Genomic DNA, 22,239 nt, shown 5'->3' with positions numbered 1-22,239 from the left:
AAGTGGATTATAACTTGTTTAGGTGAACATTCAATAAAATTCCTTTAAAATAACATTACCATCAAAACCATCCTAATATTGAATAACACTATATATCGTTTAATATAATTATTAATTAATAAGTGGAATAACATTAGAATTCAATAAAATCTAAAAAACACATAACATTATAAGTTCCTTCAAATTCTTATACGTTCAATATCCCCTTCCCTCTAAGAGTTTGGTCCACAAATTTTTCAAAGATGAATAAGCTTTACATAAAGGGCTGTTTATCTTTTAATTAATCATGCTTTACAGTAAACCAAACACCTAATACTATGATCGCCTTATGGACGATATACTATGTATGACTCATGAGTGAAAAAAGACAATTCCGATGAAAAAAAACAAATGCTTATCACAGGAAAATAGTTAAATTTAACCTAACATTAATATAATAAGATATCATTATTTTATGTATCATTTTAAAAATCAATATGAAAAAAGCATCGACCTAAAAGTTAACGAACGTGAAGACCAAAATTGGGGTTTACTCGGCTGTAAATGGCATCAAATACTAATAAAAAGTCTACTTTATCGACGAACAAAAAGACGGCGAACGTGAGGCATTCCTTATTTTGTTAAAAAGCAGAGTGTATTTTACGAGCAACGCCAAAACCAAATTAATGGGTTATCACACGACGACCCAAATGGACCCATTGTAAATTATATTATAAGCTTTTTCTTTTTAATTTAAAATAGATTAATATATATCACAGCATCGTGACCTTCTTATCTTATTGTAAACATACGCACAAATTTGGATGTTATTGCGGCAATGAGGTAATGAACACAAAAAAAAAAAACAAAAGTTAATTTACATAATATATACATATATATATATATATTTAAATATAATAGTTCACACTTTTTTTTTCTTTTAGACAGGAATATAGTGTTCATGGACGCAAAGAAAATATTCCGTGGATAGCAAATTAGCAATCATCATTTATTTGTGAGGAAACACATAAATTCTTTTTACATATTGAATATTTTCGGAAAACTTTAAAATCTGTGGAAAAGATAAATATTTTTAAATAAATTCAAAAACTTAAATGATTTTAAAATATGTAATTTATATTTTCTCCGGACATTATTTAGCCGAATAATGTTTTTGGTAATACAATTATACCAACATATTAGCAAACTTTCATATATGGAATTGGAGCTTTCACAAGTTTTGATTTTTTTTATCAATCTCTCATCTAAAAGGTTAGTCATCCTTTTAAAAATCTTCAATGGCCAGGTTTTTTTTCTTCTAATGTATCTGAACTCTAAATCTCAAAATCTAAATATCAAAGCTAAATACTAAATTACAGTTGTTGGCAAAAAAAAATTAAAAAGTACTGAATTCTAAATAAGAAAGCATATAAATGCACGGTGGTGGTGGTGGCAGATAAATTGTACAAGGAAGACTTGTAAATATAACTGGAAAACAAAACAAAACAAAAAAAAGACAGAAGAGATAGAAAATAAAATCAAAATTTTTTAGGGTTAAAATATTTTAAAAAAGCTAAAATGCCATATCTAAAAGAAATATGAGAGGAGGTTACTGAGATGCATTAATATAACAAAATGAATTATCTACCCCAATTCCCTTATATAGAGTATATACAATAGTGTTGACATCCATTTGTATAAAGTAAATACAATAATGTTAAAATAAAAATCAAATATATCACTAATTAAGCAAAAGATAAGTAGGCACCTTTGTAGTATATACTTTATAGGGTACTATCCTATGGAAAATAATGCATAACATATGAAATACATGTAGTTTATGAATTTTGAAAGACAAAATGGGTTCACAATATAATAAAACAGTGTTATGAAAGTGCAACTAGTTGATATATAGATATTATTTGTGTCTATTAACTAGAATAGATACGAATCTAAATAGTCAGTAATCAACGGGTCTTATCGGGCACTGAAGATTATTTAAGCATTGAGATGCAAAAGAATCAAACTTTAGTGATAACTAAAAATATAAAACCTCAAAAGGTTAAAAACTAGAGAAGAGCAAATCGGTTCATCGTGCCAAAGTGGGGACCGTGTAATAATACATAATGTGCATTCTAATTCAAGAAAGAGAAGATCATTACCTAAATTAAAAATGTTATTATTTTTTAAAAAGTTAATGGAAAATTCTCTTAATATTTTGATCCTCTACTATATATAGCATATATAAGTACATTAATAAAATGTTATTAAGGATTCAACTTAGAAAATTGATTAAATAATTTATAGTGCGTTCTAATAATTAATTAGTAAAGAAGATCCCACTTTATAATATTTTTTTTTCATTTCTCACTTTATTGGCACCTCAACTGAATCTTTTAATTAAATCATAAATCATACTATATATTCATTTCTACCTAGAGATATTAATATGGGTATGTTGGAAAAAAATTAGTCTATTTAAAACTATTTATGGAAAACAATTAAATGAGGTTGAATGGGTTACCTCATCTAAATCCATTTAATGTATGGATATTACAATCAATAATACCGATTTGTTAATAAGTAATTTTTTTGCCAAATCATAAAATTAGATTTCTCGTAAAAACTACAAATTATGCATTTTATCACAAAAAAATGTTTATTAAAAAATTATGTTTTCACTCCAAAACCATAAAATTGTTTTTATCACCAAAAATATTTACTCACAAAACCGTGTTTTCGGTCAAAATCTTACAATTGAATATACGTAATAACTTAAACCATAAATAAAATATAATCAACGACTAAATAATTAATTATCTATTCAAAACAATTATATGTGTAGCTTAAATGAGTTTAGATGGATTTAAATGGGTAAGTTAAATGGGTTTATACGGGTGGGTTTACCCATTTTTGAAATCCCTAATCTTACCACTAATGCCCATATCTATTCATAAAGCCCATTAAAACTAGGTTCTCAACATTGACTCTTGAGAGATATTTTATGAATATTATCACTCTACTTTTTGCTTAATTATTATAATTGGTTATTGCCTTATTGGTCATCATCAAAAATAATTAGTGAAAACGACAACATAATTATATAAATCTTTCTCAATTTATTATCCTTTCATTTATGCTGTTGATTCTACTACTGTTGTTTTCATTTTACCTGAAGATTTTTCTATTCTAAAATTCACCAGTCTTTATCCTTATTGTTTAGAAACACTATTTATAATTTTAAATCTTTGCATTTGCATTTGAAAATTCAAAATCTTCTAATCTTTATATCATCAACATGAAAATTTGTACATTTGTGAATTGGTGCTACTGTGGAACGTTTTTTGTATCAGAAACTTTATCATATAAATCCAAGTATCAGAGCTTTTAAAGAAGAAAGATTAAGAAGAGGTCTCCAAGTAACAAGTTGCAGAAGATTCAGGTTCATCGAGCTCAATATCTCCACAACTAGAGAGAATCGTTGCAAAAATATAATCATCCACTTCAAACCCCTCTGCCTCCATTCTATACATTAGCTTCAATGCTTCCCTGCAAAACCCATTCCTCGCGTAACCCATTATCATCGCCTTCCATGAGACCAAGTTCTTCTCGGGCATACTGTCGAAAACCCTAAAAGCTTCCGAGACAAATCCACATTTTGCATACATATGAATCAAAGCACTTCCCACAAAGACATTGGACAGAGCATGATTCTTCTTTGCAATGGAATGTATTGATCTGCCTATTAGAAGAGACTCTGAATTCGCACAAGCTTTTAAAGCAGAAGAGTAAGTAAATGGGTTTGGCTCTACACCATCTTGTATCATCTCTTTTAAGAAGTCTAGCGCTTCTGATTCATGTCCTAAACTCGAACATCCAGAGATCATAGCGGTCCATGAAACCACATCTCTAGATGGCAACTGCTGCAGAACATTGAAAGCGTCACGAGATGCTCCGCATTTACAATACAGCCAAACCAAAGTACTTCCAATATAGACATTCTTTTCAATAGAATTCTTGATAATCTGCGCATGAAGTTCCTTCCCCAACAATAAAGCCCCAACAGATCCACACGCTCTAAGGATACTTACTACTGTCAAATTGTTAGCTATCAAATGCCGCCTCTTCATTACCCTGAAGAGGCTGATAGCGTCCTCACCAAAACCTTCGCGAGCATGTGCAGCTATAATCGAAGTCCATGTGACCGTGTTTCTATTGCTCATTCCATCAAACACTTTTCTGCAATCAGATATCTCCCCACATTTAGCATACATGTCCATCAACGAAGTTCCAACAAAAACATCAGTCTTAATCATCTTTTTAACTACCAAGCTGTGTACTTGCCTTCCAAATCTCATCGCTTTCTCCTCACTACAAGCCTTCAAGATACTGCATACCGTGAACTCGTTAGGCAAAAAACCATGATTCAACATTCCCATAAACATGACTATAGCTTTATTCCCATGCCCTTTTCTTGAACAAGCCGATATAACAGCTGTCCAAGATATCACATCTTTCTCCTCCATCATATCAAACGCTCGTAACGCACTCGTCAACTCACCGCACTGCGCATAAAAGTAAACAAGAGAACTCTCTACAATGAGATTGTCCACTCCAACTTTCACCATATTACCATGAACCTGTCTCCCTAACTCAAACTCTGATCTCCTACTACACAGATTCAACAAACACACAAACATCCTCTGGTTAGTAAAACGTATCCCATGCTTCACATAGTCTTCAAACAGCGCAAAAGCTTCATCCTCAAGACCATACTTCAAATACCCATCAATCATCGCAGTCCAAGTAACAGTGTTTCTATCAGGCATACTGTCGAACACATTCCGTGCATAAACCAAATCCCCTAACCTCACACAAGAACTAATCAAATTATTACCAAAATAGATCACTTGATCATCAAAACACTTCAAAGCCATAGCGTGAATCCTTTTAATGAGTCGCATCCCATTAGAAGACTGAAGCCACTCAGCTAACAGAGCATAATCAACTCGTTCGCTATCGAAAGAATCAACACGATTCAAATCCTCTCCTTTAAACTGATGTAACCCGAAAGAATCCGAATCAAAAGATGGCTTCTTTCCAGAAACAAGTCGAAACCCAGATAACCTCTCATGCCTCTGTTCCTCCCGCTTCGTTCTTGAATCGCTACTGTAACATATCGTCGGAGATTTGAAGTTTTGAGTAACCGGAATCTCTGAAATCCGAAAACGTGGTTGAATTAAAGCTAATGAAAACATTGATTGAGAGAATGAGAGAAGCTTTCAGGGTTCAGATATATCCCGCCGGGAAAAATGTAAAATTTCAGATAAAGTTTTGTTTTTTTCATGAACACACGAGAAAATAAAAAGTTCCGATTTTTTTTTATTAATAATCTGATCTGGTAATTTATGACGACGACAACAAATAATATCTCGGTCGGTTTTTCAAATTCCTAAGCGAGAGACAAATATTACACAACACGACTTAAATAAAAATCAATTTACAGCCAATTAGCAACAACCACGTTTCTTACCACTTACCACTTTCCTCTCTCTCTATCTGCATTTGTCTCAAAAAAAAAAAAAAAAAAAAAAAAAAACCCTTGAGAAATTGCTACACGATCTCGTAAACGTGTCTCTCTGACTTCAGTCTTACACATCAATCCCTTTAGGTTCCGTTTCTAAAGTGTTCATCTTTCAGCTTAAATTGATCAGTTTCTGGGTTTTATGAAGTAAACAGAGCAAATCAAATTGCTCTTTAGCTAAAACCTTCTCTTAGACAGATTGGTTATTTATTTTTGTTTAAAAAGCTTTAGAATTCGTGGGAGACGAGAGAATATAAAACGACCAGACCAAGTTCGGGATTTATTCGTTTCTTCTTCTGCTTTTTGGTCTCTTCCCCTTCTCTCGACAAAAGGGTTTTATTCTGTCTCTTCAAAAAATAAAACCTTTTTGCAGGAGAGGAAGAAAAGGTTCAATTTTTTCAGAGAAGCCCAAAAGGCAAAAAAAAAAAACAGAGAAATCAAATCAGCCATATTCATGAAACAGGTAAAAAAGAGACGAGCTTTTCTCCTTCCTTTCCTACTGGTTTATGGTTTGGTTAATTGTTGAAGATGTATGATATAATCCAATTTTTGTGTCTGTGGTTTGGTTAATTGTTGAAGTTGTATGAAAAATTACGGATCAAACCAAATTGACCTCATTTGTCCTATTGAATCAAACCAAGTTGTCTACAGATACTCTACCTTGTTCAGTGTTCTGATATATGATTTTAAAGCCTCTGTCTCTAGACTCTGTTGTTTGTTTTCTTCTTTGAAGAAAGAAGTTTCATTATCAATTCTTTAATTTGCAGAGTTCGATGAATCGATCGTGTCTCTGTAGTATCTTAATAACTGCTGCTTTGATCTGTGGTGCTTACTTCATTGGCAATGCTTATCTTTCTGAAGAATTTAAAGAGGTAAGATTTATCTTGTATCTGACACCAATCACCTTAAGCTCTGTTTCTATGATGCTGTATTTGTTTGTGGTTGGATTGTTCAGTTTGTTATTTTGTGTGTAATCAGCAAAATTGTATTTTTCCTACATGTGTAGAACATGACATTACTGAGGAATTCGTGTTTTATAGTCTATATCAGATCGTTAAGTCTAGGGACCACAATAGAGTAATTCTGATTTTGATGCATAAGATTTTAAATTACAGAGACTGCTTAAGTGGGAAATCACTGATAAGATGCAGAACACAACAACATCAACCAGTATGTGCGAGGTTTGTCTTCATAGAAGTTCGGTTTTTTATCATTGAGTTTGCTTTATGAGATTCTTTTGATATCAAAATGTTCAAATTTATCTTTTTTTCACTAGAATTCCAATAAGCCATTGGGTACTGAAGCATTACCGCAAGGAATAATCGAGAGAACATCGAACTTGGAAACGCAACATCTATGGAACTACGATGACACAAAAAAGGTTGTAAAAGATTCCTCAAAGCTTTGTAAACATTCATGGCTTCTTCTTATTTGTGTTGCTTAATCTTTCTTTCTTTCAGAGAAGTCCGAACCGCTCGATGAGTTTGCTAGCTATGGCAGTTGGAATCAAACAAAAGGAGCTAGTCAACAAAGTTATCCAAAAGGTTTTTGTCTTGTCTTTTGCTTGTTTCCATCAGTAAGTTTTTTTCGCCTTTTTGATGACATAATTGCTGTGACTTCAGTTTCCTCCTCAAGATTTCGCGGTCATGCTTTTTCATTACGATGGTGTTGTCGATGATTGGAAGCAGTATCCATGGAATGAGCATGCAATTCATGTTTCCGTAATGAATCAAACAAAATGGTATGTCTTCTTGCAATTCTTGTTATCATTCTTACCAACCTTCAAATATATTATCTTAACAGATGAATGATGGATGTCACAGGTGGTTCGCCAAGAGATTCTTGCATCCTGATATAGTTGCGGAGTATGAATATATATTTCTTTGGGACGAGGATCTTGGTGTAGCTCATTTCAATCCTCAACGGTAATCCGCTAAATATAGGACTTATCACTCTTTTATTTTTTTGTTACCTTTCGTGTTTTTTTTCATCTACATAATGAAATCATTTTTTTTATGTTAGATACCTATCTATTGTCAAAGAAGAGGGGCTTCAGATATCACAACCTGCTCTCGACACTACAAAATCAGAAGTGCATCATCCTATAACTGCTCGTCGCAAGAAATCAAAAGTTCATAGGAGGATGTATAAATACAAAGGTAGCGGGAGATGTGATGACCATAGCACCAATCCTCCCTGCATCGGGTAAAAAGCTTTTTAACAAACTCTCTATCTCCCTCTTTCTCCGGTTAACCTGTAACTTGGATGTGTAGGTGGGTAGAAATGATGGCACCTGTGTTCTCAAGAGGAGCATGGAGATGTTCTTGGTATATGATTCAGGTAACACTTGCATATATATATATCTCGGCATTCATTTTTGGTTCCTCGAGTCTTTGGGGGTTTAATGCTTTTGTTTGTGTTGCAGAATGATTTGATCCATGCATGGGGTCTGGATACGCAGCTTGGTTATTGCGCTCAAGTTGGTTTCTTCTTCTAACTACTTTTATATTTCTTAACTGGTTTTGATAATCCCTCTCTTAGTGTACTTATTAACATGTTCATGGATGTGGATAGGGTGATCGTAAGAATAATGTTGGTGTTGTTGATGCGGAGTACATAGTTCATTTCGGTCTTCCAACGCTCGGTGTGGTTGAAACCGCTTCAAGCTCTGTACGGAATGAGACAGACCCGAAATCAACGGTACGCTCTTCAAGTGATTTTGTATATATTTTGTTGATGGAGTTATGTCTTATAAGTTATAATTTGGTTGAGGTTCACAGGAATCATTGGAGTCTCGTGAAGTAGATAATAGACCAGAAGTGAGGATGAAATCATTCATAGAGATGAAGAGATTTAAGGAACGTTGGAAGAAAGCTGTGAGAGATGATAGATGTTGGGTCGATCCGTATTAGATAGAAACCTGAGTGGTTTAAGTAAACCGAACCAAATTGGGATTACCTCCAATAGTGTTGATATTGTCTCTTGTTTGAGTATGCTTTTGTGTGATCCAATGTATACCATTATTTGGTACATAGATTTTTTTTTTTATTATTATTGGGAATAGACCAGTGTATTTAAGTGTTTTATGGACCACAGAGTAGGTTTCACATTTGGTAGTATTACTAGATTTTAATCCGTGGGCATATAAGTTTTATTATAATTTATATTTATGTTGTATCTATTTGTTAAATATTAAATGTTTTGTAAATAGAGAAATAACTAAATTTTCTGGTTGTTGTGCGGATAAATATTTCTATTATTTTTTTAACTTGTAATACATTTTATGACCATTTGTTTATTATATTTATTTTGTTTTGTTTAGTGTTTGAGATTCTATTTTGATTTTTAGTTATTATAACAAAAAATAAGGGATCTAAATACATAATAAGTAATTTATATATTGTGAATAAGTCACATTTTTCCTAATAATTTAATCATTTTACAAAATCTTAGTTAAATTAACTTGATTTTATGTCAAATATTTATGTCAAATATTTTAATATTAGTAGTGTTGATAAATAATTAAATGAAGATTTAACCTGTATTAACACAAATATAATAATATTTTATTAATTCCAACATGTCATCTTTATAACTCATCTACTATATAACCACATTATATAGTATTTTAAACTTTTTAGTTTTACATATTTGTAATAATTAAAATATTTATTTAAGTTTATATATGTTAATTATAATATTTAATTAAATGTTAATCGAAGTTTTTCTTACGTTAATAATCAAATCTCACAGGTTTTGGAAAACAAAATGAGAATCAAATTGTTGTTTTTTTTGTTTGCGAATGATTCAGATATATAATATTTTCAAAACACAACATAATGTGTAGTTTAATATATGATAGTTTCTATTTCAATATTGATTACTGTTATTTATTTAGTTGAAATGAAATGTAAAATATTTAGGAAACAAAATCTGTAGTAATATTAGTTTTGAAAATTTTTTAGGGGTTAATGTTATAAATAAAATAAATTAAATAACCAAAACTTTAAGGGCATAATACTAAATGTACTTCAAAAATAATAATATAGATTGCTACAAAAGTGTTTTTGTACTTAGTAAAATATCTCATGATTATATATATTTACGTAAATTTACAAAATGGGATGTAATTTAGGTGATGTCTAATTTTGGTTATGCGTTTCAATTTTGGTGGAAAGGTGATTTTCTGATAACAAATTCTTTTGTTATCTGGATATCTAATTTATTTTATGACGTTTTACAAAATCAATTTTTAATTTGAAATCCTAATAAATCATGTAATAAATTAGACGTTGATTGGGACACGAACGATATATATACATTCGAACATCTATTTCCTTATTGATTATGCAATAATTATACATGAGCAAAACACATATTTAGACCCCATTTTTTTTAATGTAAATGATCTAAAAGTAAACAAATCGTTTTCCGATAAAGCGTGTCCTAATTCTGATTGGTAACAAGAGTTATCAAAATTGAATGGCAGTAAAAATTATAATTTAATGTAAATTGCAGTAAAAATTATGTGGTAAAAATGACAGTTTGATGAAGTAATTTGCTATAAAAATATGAGTTAGCATTTAAAAAAAACAACTGATTGGTAACATTTATGATGTATCAATTGAAGTATATATTATAAAACTAAAATAGATTTTAACCCGCAGTACACCGCGACACAATTTTTAAAAAAATAATAACATTTTATTTTTTTTTGTTTTTTATATTTAGTTTGTTTTGTTTAAGTAAATAATATTTTTGTTTGGATTGTCAATTATTAGAACAATAATAGGGGAAATAAATATATAAATATGTAATTTATAAGCTATTGTCGGATTAAGTCTCAATTTTACCAATGATTTAATTGTTTTACAAAGTTTTAGTTAAATTACTCTGATTTAATATGTCTAATATTCTTATATTAGTGGTATTGACCAAATAATTAAAGGAAGATTTAACCCGTGTTTCAAAACCGAATTAATAATATTTTATATTTATACTAATGTTATTTCAAACTGTCAAGTTAATAACATGTCCCGCTATATAACAACAAAACGTCATATTAGTGGTTTAACTCGTGTTTCAAAACTGCATATTAGTGGTTTTGGTTGTGTGTTGTGTTTTGTTTGTGAAGTTGATATTTATACATGGAAAATGCTTGATAAGCAAGGAGTTTACGATCCATAGCAATAAAAGAGAGATTTTAGTGTTTTCCTATTTGAGTTGATAACATTATCGCATAATAGTATTCAGTTTCTTAACACGTATATTTTATATTAAATGTTTTTCTTGATGCTAAAGTTAAATATACCCGATTATTGAATTTCTAAAGTTGGGTTCTCGTTTTTATGAACTTTATTAACATTATAATAATTATTGTGATTGTAATCATTTGTTATTCAAACTCGGCTGTGTTATTTAAATTTAAGAGATCATACAGTCTCTAAAGATCTATTAAAATAGGTTTTTAGATTTTAATGGGATTAAAAATTTAATGCGTAGAGTTGTTTTTGGAAAAATTGAAATGTATAGATGTTGTCAAGATATTTATGGCAATAAATGTATCAAATTAGGTCGATTTAAATAGTTCCATTAAATGAGTTTCCAGGAATTGTTATTTTAGGAGGTTAATGTTGTAAATAAAACAAATTAAATAAGCAAAACTTCAAAAATCAAAATGTACTTCAAAAATCAGATTCTCCTAATTATTATCTAGGATTTAACGCGCGGTACACCGCAAAATAATCTTTTATATATAATATAATTTAGTTTTTATAGTTTTTATAGTTCCAATACTAAGAATGGGCTAATGTCGATTATGATCAGTTCAACCAAGTTTTCTTTTCACTTTAGTGATATTTTACATAAAAATTATTTAAGAATATATGTAGTTATAATTAATAAATAATAATCAATATGATTTTGATATTATGCTAATCAAAATAATTTGTGAAGAGAGAGAGATAAATAGTAACAATCCAAAAGAGATATATATAAATTGTGATTTAGATTGGTTGATATATTTAGTTCCAATCTTTATTTTAATTTGGAATTTTCACTATGATATGACTATTTTTTCTTCTCCTAAATTAAAAAAAAATTATGTATTTTAAATTTATTTTTAAAAATCATTATCGGTATAGATGCAGATTTTTTAGATCTTTTAATTCTAGTTGTGTTGTTTTAATCTTAATAACTAATATTAATTATGATAAATATTGTTGTGTAAATAATTAAATAGAAAAATAATGATACCATATTAAAGAGAGTATGCTTATTTTGTGGTTTATATAAGGACAATTGCTTTTCAAATAATAGACGACCGTAAAACTTAGTGAAAAGGCAAATACAATTTTTCAATTTTTGCCTTTTTGGTTAGTATGTTATGGTTAGTATGTTTGGTTGTTATAATAATTGGTAGATTATAAAACGAACAAAATAAGATGTACTGCTGAAAAAAAAAATGAAACAGAAAACTTAATTCTATTGATATAATAAGCAAAACTATATACATCATGATAGAACATGGATTATCTCTTAAAGATGAGAGTGACTTACTTACAACGAATATTAAATAACATCAAAAGCAAAAGAAAAAAAAATAAAGAAAACACAAAACCATTTTCATAGATTACTGTAATGTTTACTAAAAAAAGAAAATACTACTGTAAGGTTTCTTTGCTGGTTGTAAGTATGTTTGGGGCATTCTCCATTAGGTAGTGAGAGATTATTTATAGTGTTTTAAAAATGCATTAGGTGTGATATGGAATTAAGACTAAATTGGTGAGCAAGCAAAAAATCATTTAAAATGTCATGAATGATCTTTCAAAACGTGAAGGATTTAAGGTATATTTATGGAATATACCATTTATTAGTTTTATATGTTAAATTTTAAATTTACTTTCCATTTAGTTTTATATATTGATTTGTGTACCATAGAAATCGGAAATGAATATTGGATTAACATAATTATTATGATAGCATTAAACGATTAAATCTATATTTGAAGTATTAGGAATATTATTCGATTTTAATGGACTGTCGATTTTACGTATTCTAGTTTTTATTATTTTGGAAAACTTTCTAGGGATTAACTTTGTAAAATTTAAGTTATGCACTCATTTAAAGAGAGATTTCAGCAATCAATGTTTTATTAAAACAAAGATTTCTTCGGTCAATATTTCAATATTTACTTTACAAATAAGATATATAGACAATTAAATATTTGTCTTGGTGGTGTCATTATGGACGTCTTTGGAAATATGAATTTAATAGGCTGATAATTATGCACTCGACTTTAGTACCATCGAGATTTGAACAGATTGTAGTAATCGAATGTGAAGGATTATGTACTTAAAGGGCATAACACAACAATAAAATCTGATTTAATATGTCTAATATTCTTATATTAGTTCCATTAATTGAGTTAAGTAAAAATATTATTTTAGGAAATTTTGTAAGGGTTAATGTTGCAAATAAACAAATTAAATAAGATAAACTTCAAGAGCATAAACCAAAATGTACTTCAAAAATGTTAATATAGATGAAATATAAATTATTCTTAATAATGATATTTTCAAATTTAATAAAGAAAATGTTACTTTTAAAATAAAATATTTAACATGTATCTTTGGTAATAGCTTTAGGCACCTATATCTGTTTTCACAAAAAAAAAATGAAAAATATTTCAGTTTTGTTTGAAATAGTCAAACATAACTTAAAAAAAAATGAAAGTCGTTGACCAGATTCCTCAATGCTACAAGTGTAGCATTATTAAAATTGAAAACAAAAAAAAAGTATAAGAAAAAATAAACATATCGTAGGAAGTAATTAAAAATGTAAAAGAAACAAAAATTACAACTCAATTCTAATGCATGAAATTTTCAATGATGTTGAATAATCTGGTGAATTAACAATTTTACAAAGGGCATAACCCAAAGTTGTACATCAACTATAACACACTCTAATTCAGTTTCAACTTCAAAGAAATAATTTTTATTCATGATTGGTAACATTTTTGAGTTGTCTATGAATTAAGTCTTAACTCAACGGTAACTCATGTTACTAATCAGAAATGACAAATCGTATTCACTCTAGAAACCTAGTGAAGAAGCATGATATTGATATCAATTCTATCCCGTTTGATTATAAGTGTTCACAGAATCACATTTGTTATAAAAAAACAATTAAATTTTGTTTCTGTAACATGTTTTTGTTTAATTAGGCATCTAACTTATTAAATGTATGTATATGCACATGTATTGCGAGAAAACCATGAAGTATATAGGTCTTAAGGTCTTGCATAGATAAATGATTGAAGGTAATACAATGTCATATAACAAGAACGGTGAAAACCCTAGAGAATATTGATCATGATGCACCTTATAAAAGTCAACTTGTTCATGTGTAATTGTGTGCAGTCTTATTTCGTGTTGACCCTAACATATAATAGCTCAAGATCTTTATGGGTTTTGAGTTTGACTTGATCAAATCTTGTAGTCGTATGTATGATGAAAACTGAGAAGTCAAAGTCGTTGCACACTGTTTTGTTTTGTTCTTGGTTAAGATTTTTGGTATAGGTTGCTGTTACTGTATACATTTTAGCAGAATTTAGCGATAAATATTCTAAACAATTAAATTTATTTTTTTCGTTTTGAATATTTAAAATTTCTCTTTTATTGTTTTTGAATGATTCTTGATCCACGATCATGTGCTAATTTGTTTTGAATAGTTTAAAACATAAAATTTATTTTTTTAATGTTTTTATTTTTATTGAATTCTTGCTTCTATTAATAATGAAATATATAGTTTATTTTTTAAACAATAATTAATTATGATATAAATAGAAGATAAAATAAATCGTTACGGAAATACTCAATTAATTTTTTTTTTTTAAATTCTCACGTAAAAGACCACAAAAGTCTCATTTTTGGGACTTGAAAAAATTGTGAGGGAAAAAAATGTGTTCTGTTGAGACTGTAAAGAAAAGAAAAAAGTGGCAAGTACTGGAAATAATTGACTGTTAATTATTTTTTCAAAAGAAGTAATTAACAGGTTTAAAAGTCCCAACTGAACTAATCATGTCCTAAGCAAACTGTTTTGTTTAAAAGTAGAACTTATACACTAGTACAGTCAAAGTCTCCGTAGTTGGCAAAACGTTATTTAATATGTATTGAGGTAAGCTAACAAACTCATTGTCACAAATGAACATGTCTTATCTTCTTAACTCATTACTCTTGATAAGATTTCATTTATTACGATAATATCACACAAGTTTACATTATTGTTAAATAAACAGACAAAGAAATAAATAACATAACCAGAGAAGTAACCAAAAAAAAAAAAAGAGTAACCTAATTAAGAATCCCAAATAGGACCAAAAGCAGGAACACTAGAAGCCTTGCAAGCATTAACAACATCACGACTTCCTTCAGGATTGCTTGTAACAATCACAACTTGAGCTCCAAACTTCTTCGAAGCTTCCACGGTCATTTCCGAGACATTAGGTCTTCCTAGAACCGCAGTATCGTGAACTATGATCCTATCTTGATGAGGATAATCATTAAGCCTGTTCACAATCTCCGAGCCAAAATTATCATCTAATCCTTTTGCCACCCATATCAAATATACCTCAGCCTTGCTCTGTTGCATAAGAAACGATAAAAATACGCAAATCCCTGATCCTGTGGCCACAAGTAATACCTGTGAAAACAAATAAATATATATTTAGTAATGATTTATATTTTCACCAAATAATTTATCATCTGTGTTATGTCGGTGGATATATGATTACTAACCCCTAAAAAAGTCAACAAAAAAGCTGTTAAAATCTGTTACTAGTTAGGCCCAAAGTTTAAGAGAGATTTATTAACCTTGTCATACAAGTTAACGAGATAGGGTAAGCCGGCGAAGTGAACCGTACGGACCCATAAGTGTGTTGGAGGTTGTGAGACTAGGGACTTTGTGAAGTCGCCGACAGCACCAGCCAACATCATGTGAGATGTCTTCCCATCAGAGATTATCCCAAAAGCGTGCCATTCCGACAACGGCGATGGACTGATCCGACCCAAGATCCCTGATTTCACGCCTCCTCTGAATTTGATCAGTGACGCGTGGCCCGAGAGAGATGATACGTCAACCGGAACGCGTCTCACGGTTAACCAAGGGAGCAAAATCGCGATCGTTATCGCTAGCGTAAACCAAAACTCTTGTGTTTTGATCAGTTTCGAGCCGAGATTATCGCTGTAGGATCTTGATATTGGATCGTAGGATATCGTCAGAATTATAAACACCCAAACAAGACCTAAAGCGGACCAGCCTACGAATCTGTGGATGCGTTCGAAGACGTTGTGGTGTAAATGGCGAACAAGTGGGAACGCGGCAGCACAAGTGAGGAAGAGGAGACAGAGAATCGCGGACGCAACCGCTATGATTGCATTAGAAGTGTTGTCTCTGTCTTTAAGAGTGAGAACCAGTGCGTAGATGAGCCAAGCTACCGAGGAAACACCGCAGCCGCTGTGGATGCCACCTAGGCTTTGTAAGAGTGATGTGACCATGATTTTGATGCGGAGAGGGACAAAGGAGCGTCCAAGGAGTTTCACGGTTAAGTAGAAGACGAGTCTCAAGAAGGCTTCGCTTCTGCATAAAGTTAGGGCAAGAATATTGGCAATTGAAAACAGAGCTGCTCTGTTTCTAGCGTAAGCGAAATTTCCCGTGGCCGCGAGAACAAGAGCTAGGACGTTCAGAAAGAACGAAAGGACGAAGAGACGCTTGTAAACAGTGAATAAGCCTTGATCAAGAAGTATAATTGAGAGTCTTGAAGGACGTTTCTTTGGAACCGGTGGTTGCTGAGGTTTCTCGCTGTGTTTGCTTGTGGAAGAAGTAAGGATTGGATGTTCGTCAGTCTCACTGTGTTCTTCGTTTCCTTCCTTGATCCCACCTTCTTCTAAGTAGAAAATATCATCTTTGTCTTCTTCTTCATCGTCGTTGTCAGACTCCAAATCGCAGAAATGGCTGCTGGGTCGGCTCATGGAGCGTTGAATCGATGAAGGGAAAACTTTTGAGGGGTTTCTCAAGAAATCCCATGGACGTCGAAACCTGCTGAACGTTCCCTCGCGTTCAAGGTTTGCGTTGCGGTTTTGATCAATCGTAACGACAGCAAAAGGGTCTGCATGAGGTTTTATCTCAAACGCTACTCCTCGACAGCTAGAGAATCTCACGGTCGAAGGTTTTTCCATTTTTGCTATCTCTTTTGTTGGCTTAGATTAAGAGGAAACAAGAAGGATGGCTTAAGAAACAAGGCAAGGATGAGTTTTTATCGAGCTCTTGTTGTTTGGTTTTAGCTTTATGGATTGTTCATGAACTGCATGCCTTTTTATATCGTAATTTGGTATCACCATATTCAAAAATTTCATCATTGACTCGGATAAAAACGTCGTTTTCACGCCATCTTTTTGTTTCGTTTTGTTATTAAGGTAGGACCATAAAGAGTTCTGTTTTGTATGTCTTTCCTTTGACTCTGACTTGGAAGCTCTGAAATTGTCAAATAACACACTGATTGTGATCGAGAAACTCTTACTACATTCACATTGTATATATGATTAATAGAAGTTTGGAAGAGTAATTCATTAAAATTTGACCATAATTGACATTTTACTGATTTGTGTTATAGCGGTTGATGTGTAGTGTCTGTGAGTTACCACTTACCAATTACTATACTTTTTCTTTGTATTTTTTCCTTTTCTCAAAATATTGAATCTGAAAATAGCTTCAGTTTCATCCCATATAGGGTTTCATCACTAAGCTACAATTTACCACCCATATTGTTAATTGCATTATAAATGTTGATATGATTTAGAGGCAACAATAACTAACTATTTTGTTTTGTACTATATCTCTTTCTTCATTTAATTTAATCCATGACGCGTGAAAACGATACTCCACATGATATGAAACTCACATGATGTGTCCAATGGACGAAGAATTTGTCAAACTAGTTCCACTATACAATTAAATACTCAATCAGAAAATGCAAGTGGCGTTGAGATTTAGTACTAGCCAAAATATTTGATTATTGCTTTAGACATGGATGGTTTGATTATATGAAACGGTTTGGTCATAGAGGTAGAGTGACTACTGAGTACTGAGTCACAACCCCATGCAAAATATAATCAATCATTTGTTATTTAGTTAAACGTAATCGTAATCTAGCTACATTGCAGTAGAAGTAAATCTTGAATTTTTTTTAATCGGCCTAAGTTTACATATTCCATTATTATTATCTAAAATAAAAACATAATTGTATATATTCAATATCCGAATAAACTAAAAGTAAAAAGATCAATAACAATCAAACCAAGTTTAAAAATCCAAAGTATCCAGCATGCGAGACACCAACTTGGAACAATCTCTCTCTTACACTTGTGGTTCTCAGGAAGAGGAACAGCGATACAAACAACTTCACAAACCTAATTTCTTGTCGTGATTCAGGTGCATTGAATGGCTTTTCATCTGTCTCCAGAAAAATAATGGAGACTGGTTTGAGGCAGTTATTCTCAACCGACAGTCTGATTCATTTTCAACAATTGGTTTAACATTTGGTTCTATTTTAACTATGGGTTTGTAATTTATTTTCTTATCGGGCTTTCGAATTGGGCTTAGGCCCTGTAAAACATTTGCTATCCTGCATTTTAAATTGAAAGCATTTTAACAAAAAAAAGTTTAAAAATCCAAACCAGTACTTACAGTGTTCCAAAATAAAATCTATAGTTGGAAACTTTTTTTGTAAGAATTAAGAAGGAAGAAACTAACAGAATTTTCTTGAAATAAGTGGATCGGGTTTTCTAAATTTAAAATATTAAATAAATAAAATATACAAAACTCTATATATTAAGAAATTACAGTATTTTCCCAAACACCAACAGTTGACCAAAAAAGTAAAAAGAACCAAAAAAATCAGAAATTCGAGATCTTCGTTATATATCATCAATCTCATTTTCTATAACTTCCAAGAAACCAAGACCCATGTCGTTTTGTTGGACTATACCTTTGTTTTTTTTTTGAAGAACCCTACATTTCCCTGGGACCATGCACTTGTCTTTTAACTCATTACTCATCCACTCATTTTTTGAACAATCCGATGTCTCTGTTCCCATCCAGTCTAAATAGTCAGATTTGGTCGTTCCTTAAGCCCTTGCAACACCGTGCAAGTAAGCCTCTATAGGCAATATATGAAAGGCTGCGAGGTTTCCTAGAGATTTCATATATCGTGATGACTTTCTTGTATCTATATTGGAAGCTCGTCTCCAACCTCGACGTAACCTAGAAATTCTTTGTCGGTAACACTCGGAGATGATCCCGTCTATTTTTTAATTGCATTATAAGACACAATCCATTTGGTTGAACATACCATGTAAGATAATATAACACCTTTATAATGCTAATTCAAGGTATTAAGTCTGACCAAGGATCTTCTACACAACCAAATTTTGTCGACTACTATAATTAGGGTGTGCATGTTGGACGGTCAAGATGTACGGTGAGTAACCCTTACAGAATTATGTCAACGACGTTCTTGTCTATTCTTTCTTCTCACTCTTGTCAGTTGCCACAATTGATTATTCGCATGCGTCAGATCACTCGGATGTTATTAATACGGGCTTTGCAGCTGGAGATTCAAGTTGTATAAAAAGAACATAAATGCTTTAAAGCTTAAAGACGATCAAACATAATAAAGACACACAACCATATGACCAGTCATTCATATTGTGTACATACATTAGAGTTTAAATACAGCGTTAATTAAATAGATGCAATATACATTTTATTCTAACCATCAACAAATAACCAAAAAGGAAAATTATTTTGTACTAAATGAAACTAACACAGTATTTTTGAAATAAAGGCTCTGATATTTTACATTTAAAATATTAAATGAAAAAATAAGATTTTTTTTGCTAAATAAGTAAAATTCAAGAATAAGATACAACCAATATATTTATGAAAATACTGTCTTTTTCAAACATCAACACTTGAAAGAAAAAAATATCACAAATCATAATCTTCATTATCATCAATCTCATGGTCCAATAACTTCCAAGAGCCATCGTCTTGTTGGACCATGCCTTTGTTTTTAAGAACCCTCCATTTTCCTGGGACCATACACTCGACGTTTAACCCATCCACAGATTTATTGACCAATCCGACATCTCTTTTCACATCGAGTCTGAATAAGTCAGCTTTGGCCGTTCCTTGAGTCCCTGCAACGCCGTGCAAGTAAGCCTCTAGGCAGTGGAAGGTCGCGAGGTTTCCTGGAGATTTCATGTATTGTGACTTTCTTGTGTCTATTGGAATCTCGTCTCCAACCTCGGAGTAGCCTATCGGGGGATATATCGGAATTACGTCCGGCAGATTCCTTGTCCGTAACACTCGGAGATCTTCCAACCTGTTTTTCATTGCATTATAAGTCATGCTTCATTTGTAAGAACGTACCACGTAAAATAATAACAAGGCTATATTATAAATTTATATAGGACCTTTATAATAAGGTTTGTTGATAGTACTATTAATCAAAATACGTGGATGATATAATTGTAGATGTAAATATGGGTAGAATATATTTAATATAATATTTTATCTTAATTTTTTTCATGATACAGTAAAACCTCTATAAATTAATACTCTATAAATTAATAAACACTATAAATTAATAAATTTTGCTGGTCCCAAGTCGGGCCAGTGTAAAAATTAACAATATTCGATAAGATAATAAGATAATAATTTTTTCAAAATCTCCTTATAAAATATGGTCCTAATAATATCATAAATTAATAATTATGTAAATTTATATATATACTGATATAATAGTGTATGTTTCTCCTAAAGCTCAATTCTATAGAACATTTGTAATGTTGTATTTTCAACCTATAATAATATCTCTAAAATATTTTATAACATGTCATACAAATAATTAAATTTAAAGTTTTAATTTTTAGATATGCATCATTTACAATTTGATAATTTGACAGATTATTAAAATAGGAGAATTGATATTATTATTCATAGATTTGAATTTATGTGTCTCATGTGTATAAGTCAATTTGTCTATAATATTTGTAATTTATTGTAAATAGTGCTTTCTAAATATTAAAAGTTCAATTCCTAAACCATAAAATTTATAACATCCGAAAGTTTAATCTTATTTTGCTATAGTTGTTCCAATTCATAATTTTTTAAAAAAATAAACAATTAAAAATATATATATAAATTAATAATTATTAATTTACACTATAAAATAATAATTATTAATTTATAGATAAATTAATATCACTATAAATTAATAAAATGTCTTAGTCCCAATATTATTAATTTATAGAGGTTTTACTGTAGTTCTTTCTTTGTATCTAAAGAAAAAGGGTATCTTCATGTTCTGTATAAAACTAGACCTCATTTAAGGCATACATCACTGACTTCCACTTGACACCTATCATAATGATAAATTGATATATGTCTTTTATCGATGATTTCTCAAAAATAATTCGGATAGGGTATATGGAGGCTTGCACGTACATAAAACTTTTCAATGGAAAATCTTAAAATCCAAAAATTAAATTTGAATACGAATATTAAGATATAATATCTGCTCGAACAAGAACATCCTGACTTTTTTTCTTCTAGGTATATATAACACACTGCACACATGATGCATATAGCATATCTTTACAATAACAGATAACTTATGAATTATAGTTTTGTTTTTAAATGGTAACGAAAATTATTTGTTAACTAAGTGATTATATATTTATATCTCTTTTACGTCTTGATCAATTTGTACTAAAGACACTCATTTATCAATGTATCCGCCATGTTTAAGGCTTAACCCAACTTCGGCTCATCAGAAATCAAATAAAAGAGTAGTTTTGTTATAAAATGAAATTTTTTTGTAAATATTGTGAAAATATATAGTAGATAGGATGGACGTACCCGGAGAAGAGTTTCTTAAAGTCAGAATCCCCAACACGAGGACTAGCAAAGACAAAGGCCGTAACTGGAAAAGACTTATCAGGACGACTCTTTGGTCGGTTATAACCATTAGCCACAATATCCGCAGCATTAAGCGTCGCGAGTGCAGCTCCAAGACTATGACCACAGATAGTTATACTAACTTCTTCGTCCTTATACTTATCCAACAATCTCCCAACCTCTCGTAATACCTATTTTGTTATTCTCTCTCAGATATATACTTTTGCAAACAAAACCAAAATGGTAAAAACCGTCATTTAAAAGGTAAAATTTAAACGGACCTGGTCACGAGCATTGACCTTAGTAAAAGGTGATCGTTCATCTTGAGACATGTAGATTGAATACCAACCTTGATGAATTTGAACTTGATCATTTTTCTCACCGAAGATTTTCTTGGCGTTCACTAAACCGAATTCGAAGTCGTTAACCCATTCAAGCGGTTGCACTGAGCCTCTCCAAGCAACCACAATATCTCTCCGGCCAAGAAGCGCCGTGCCTTGGTCGTCTGTTACCGCCACATAACCCATCCAATTCGACTCCTTTGTCCATCCCTCACGTGAAACTGGGAACAATAGGAATGACTCAGGCACGTGGACCTGTGATGTCGCGTATAGAAACTTGGTTACTTTGTACTTTGTGTACGGATGTGCTTTCTC

General features: G+C 31.1%; 3 protein-coding genes and 1 pseudogene across 4 annotated transcripts in view; 1 reads left to right on the top strand and 3 right to left on the bottom strand.

Annotated features, from left to right (window-relative positions):
- LOC104718464 (pentatricopeptide repeat-containing protein At4g18520-like) lies at nucleotides 3,245-5,388 on the bottom strand. Its single transcript, XM_010436219.2, has one exon. The coding sequence runs from the start codon at nucleotides 5,235-5,237 to the stop codon at nucleotides 3,381-3,383; it is 1,857 nt and encodes a 618-aa protein (XP_010434521.1). The 5' UTR covers nucleotides 5,238-5,388; the 3' UTR covers nucleotides 3,245-3,380.
- Nucleotides 5,522-8,698, top strand: LOC104718463. The gene is made up of 12 exons (XM_010436218.2): nucleotides 5,522-6,026; nucleotides 6,331-6,435; nucleotides 6,679-6,744; nucleotides 6,840-6,944; nucleotides 7,024-7,107; nucleotides 7,186-7,304; nucleotides 7,387-7,488; nucleotides 7,586-7,768; nucleotides 7,837-7,903; nucleotides 7,989-8,042; nucleotides 8,138-8,263; nucleotides 8,344-8,698. Exons 1-12 carry the CDS (start codon nucleotides 6,018-6,020, stop codon nucleotides 8,473-8,475), a joined length of 1,152 nt encoding a protein of 383 aa, XP_010434520.1. The 5' UTR covers nucleotides 5,522-6,017; the 3' UTR covers nucleotides 8,476-8,698.
- LOC104718462 lies at nucleotides 15,092-16,933 on the bottom strand (annotated as a pseudogene).
- Nucleotides 19,497-22,239, bottom strand: part of LOC104718461 (phospholipase A1-IIgamma-like) — an 8,428-nt gene continuing 5,685 nt past the window's right edge. Inside the window, exons 3-5 of one of the 2 annotated variants that reach the window (XM_010436217.2) lie at nucleotides 21,865-22,229; nucleotides 21,545-21,774; nucleotides 19,497-20,006 (exon numbers count right to left, since the gene is read on the bottom strand). In XM_010436217.2, coding sequence (XP_010434519.1) covers nucleotides 19,610-20,006; nucleotides 21,545-21,774; nucleotides 21,865-22,229 — 992 coding nt within the window. In that variant the 3' untranslated portion in view covers nucleotides 19,497-19,609. The remainder of the gene's footprint in view (nucleotides 20,007-21,544; nucleotides 21,775-21,864; nucleotides 22,230-22,239) is intronic. The other variant, XM_010436216.2, reaches the window with a different exon arrangement.

Source organism: Camelina sativa, chromosome 10 (assembly GCF_000633955.1).
Source record: "Camelina sativa cultivar DH55 chromosome 10, Cs, whole genome shotgun sequence".
Classification (NCBI taxonomy): domain Eukaryota; kingdom Viridiplantae; phylum Streptophyta; class Magnoliopsida; order Brassicales; family Brassicaceae; genus Camelina; species Camelina sativa.
Note: the sequence above shows the minus strand (reverse complement) of the source record. Positions and strands in the feature narration are given on the sequence as shown.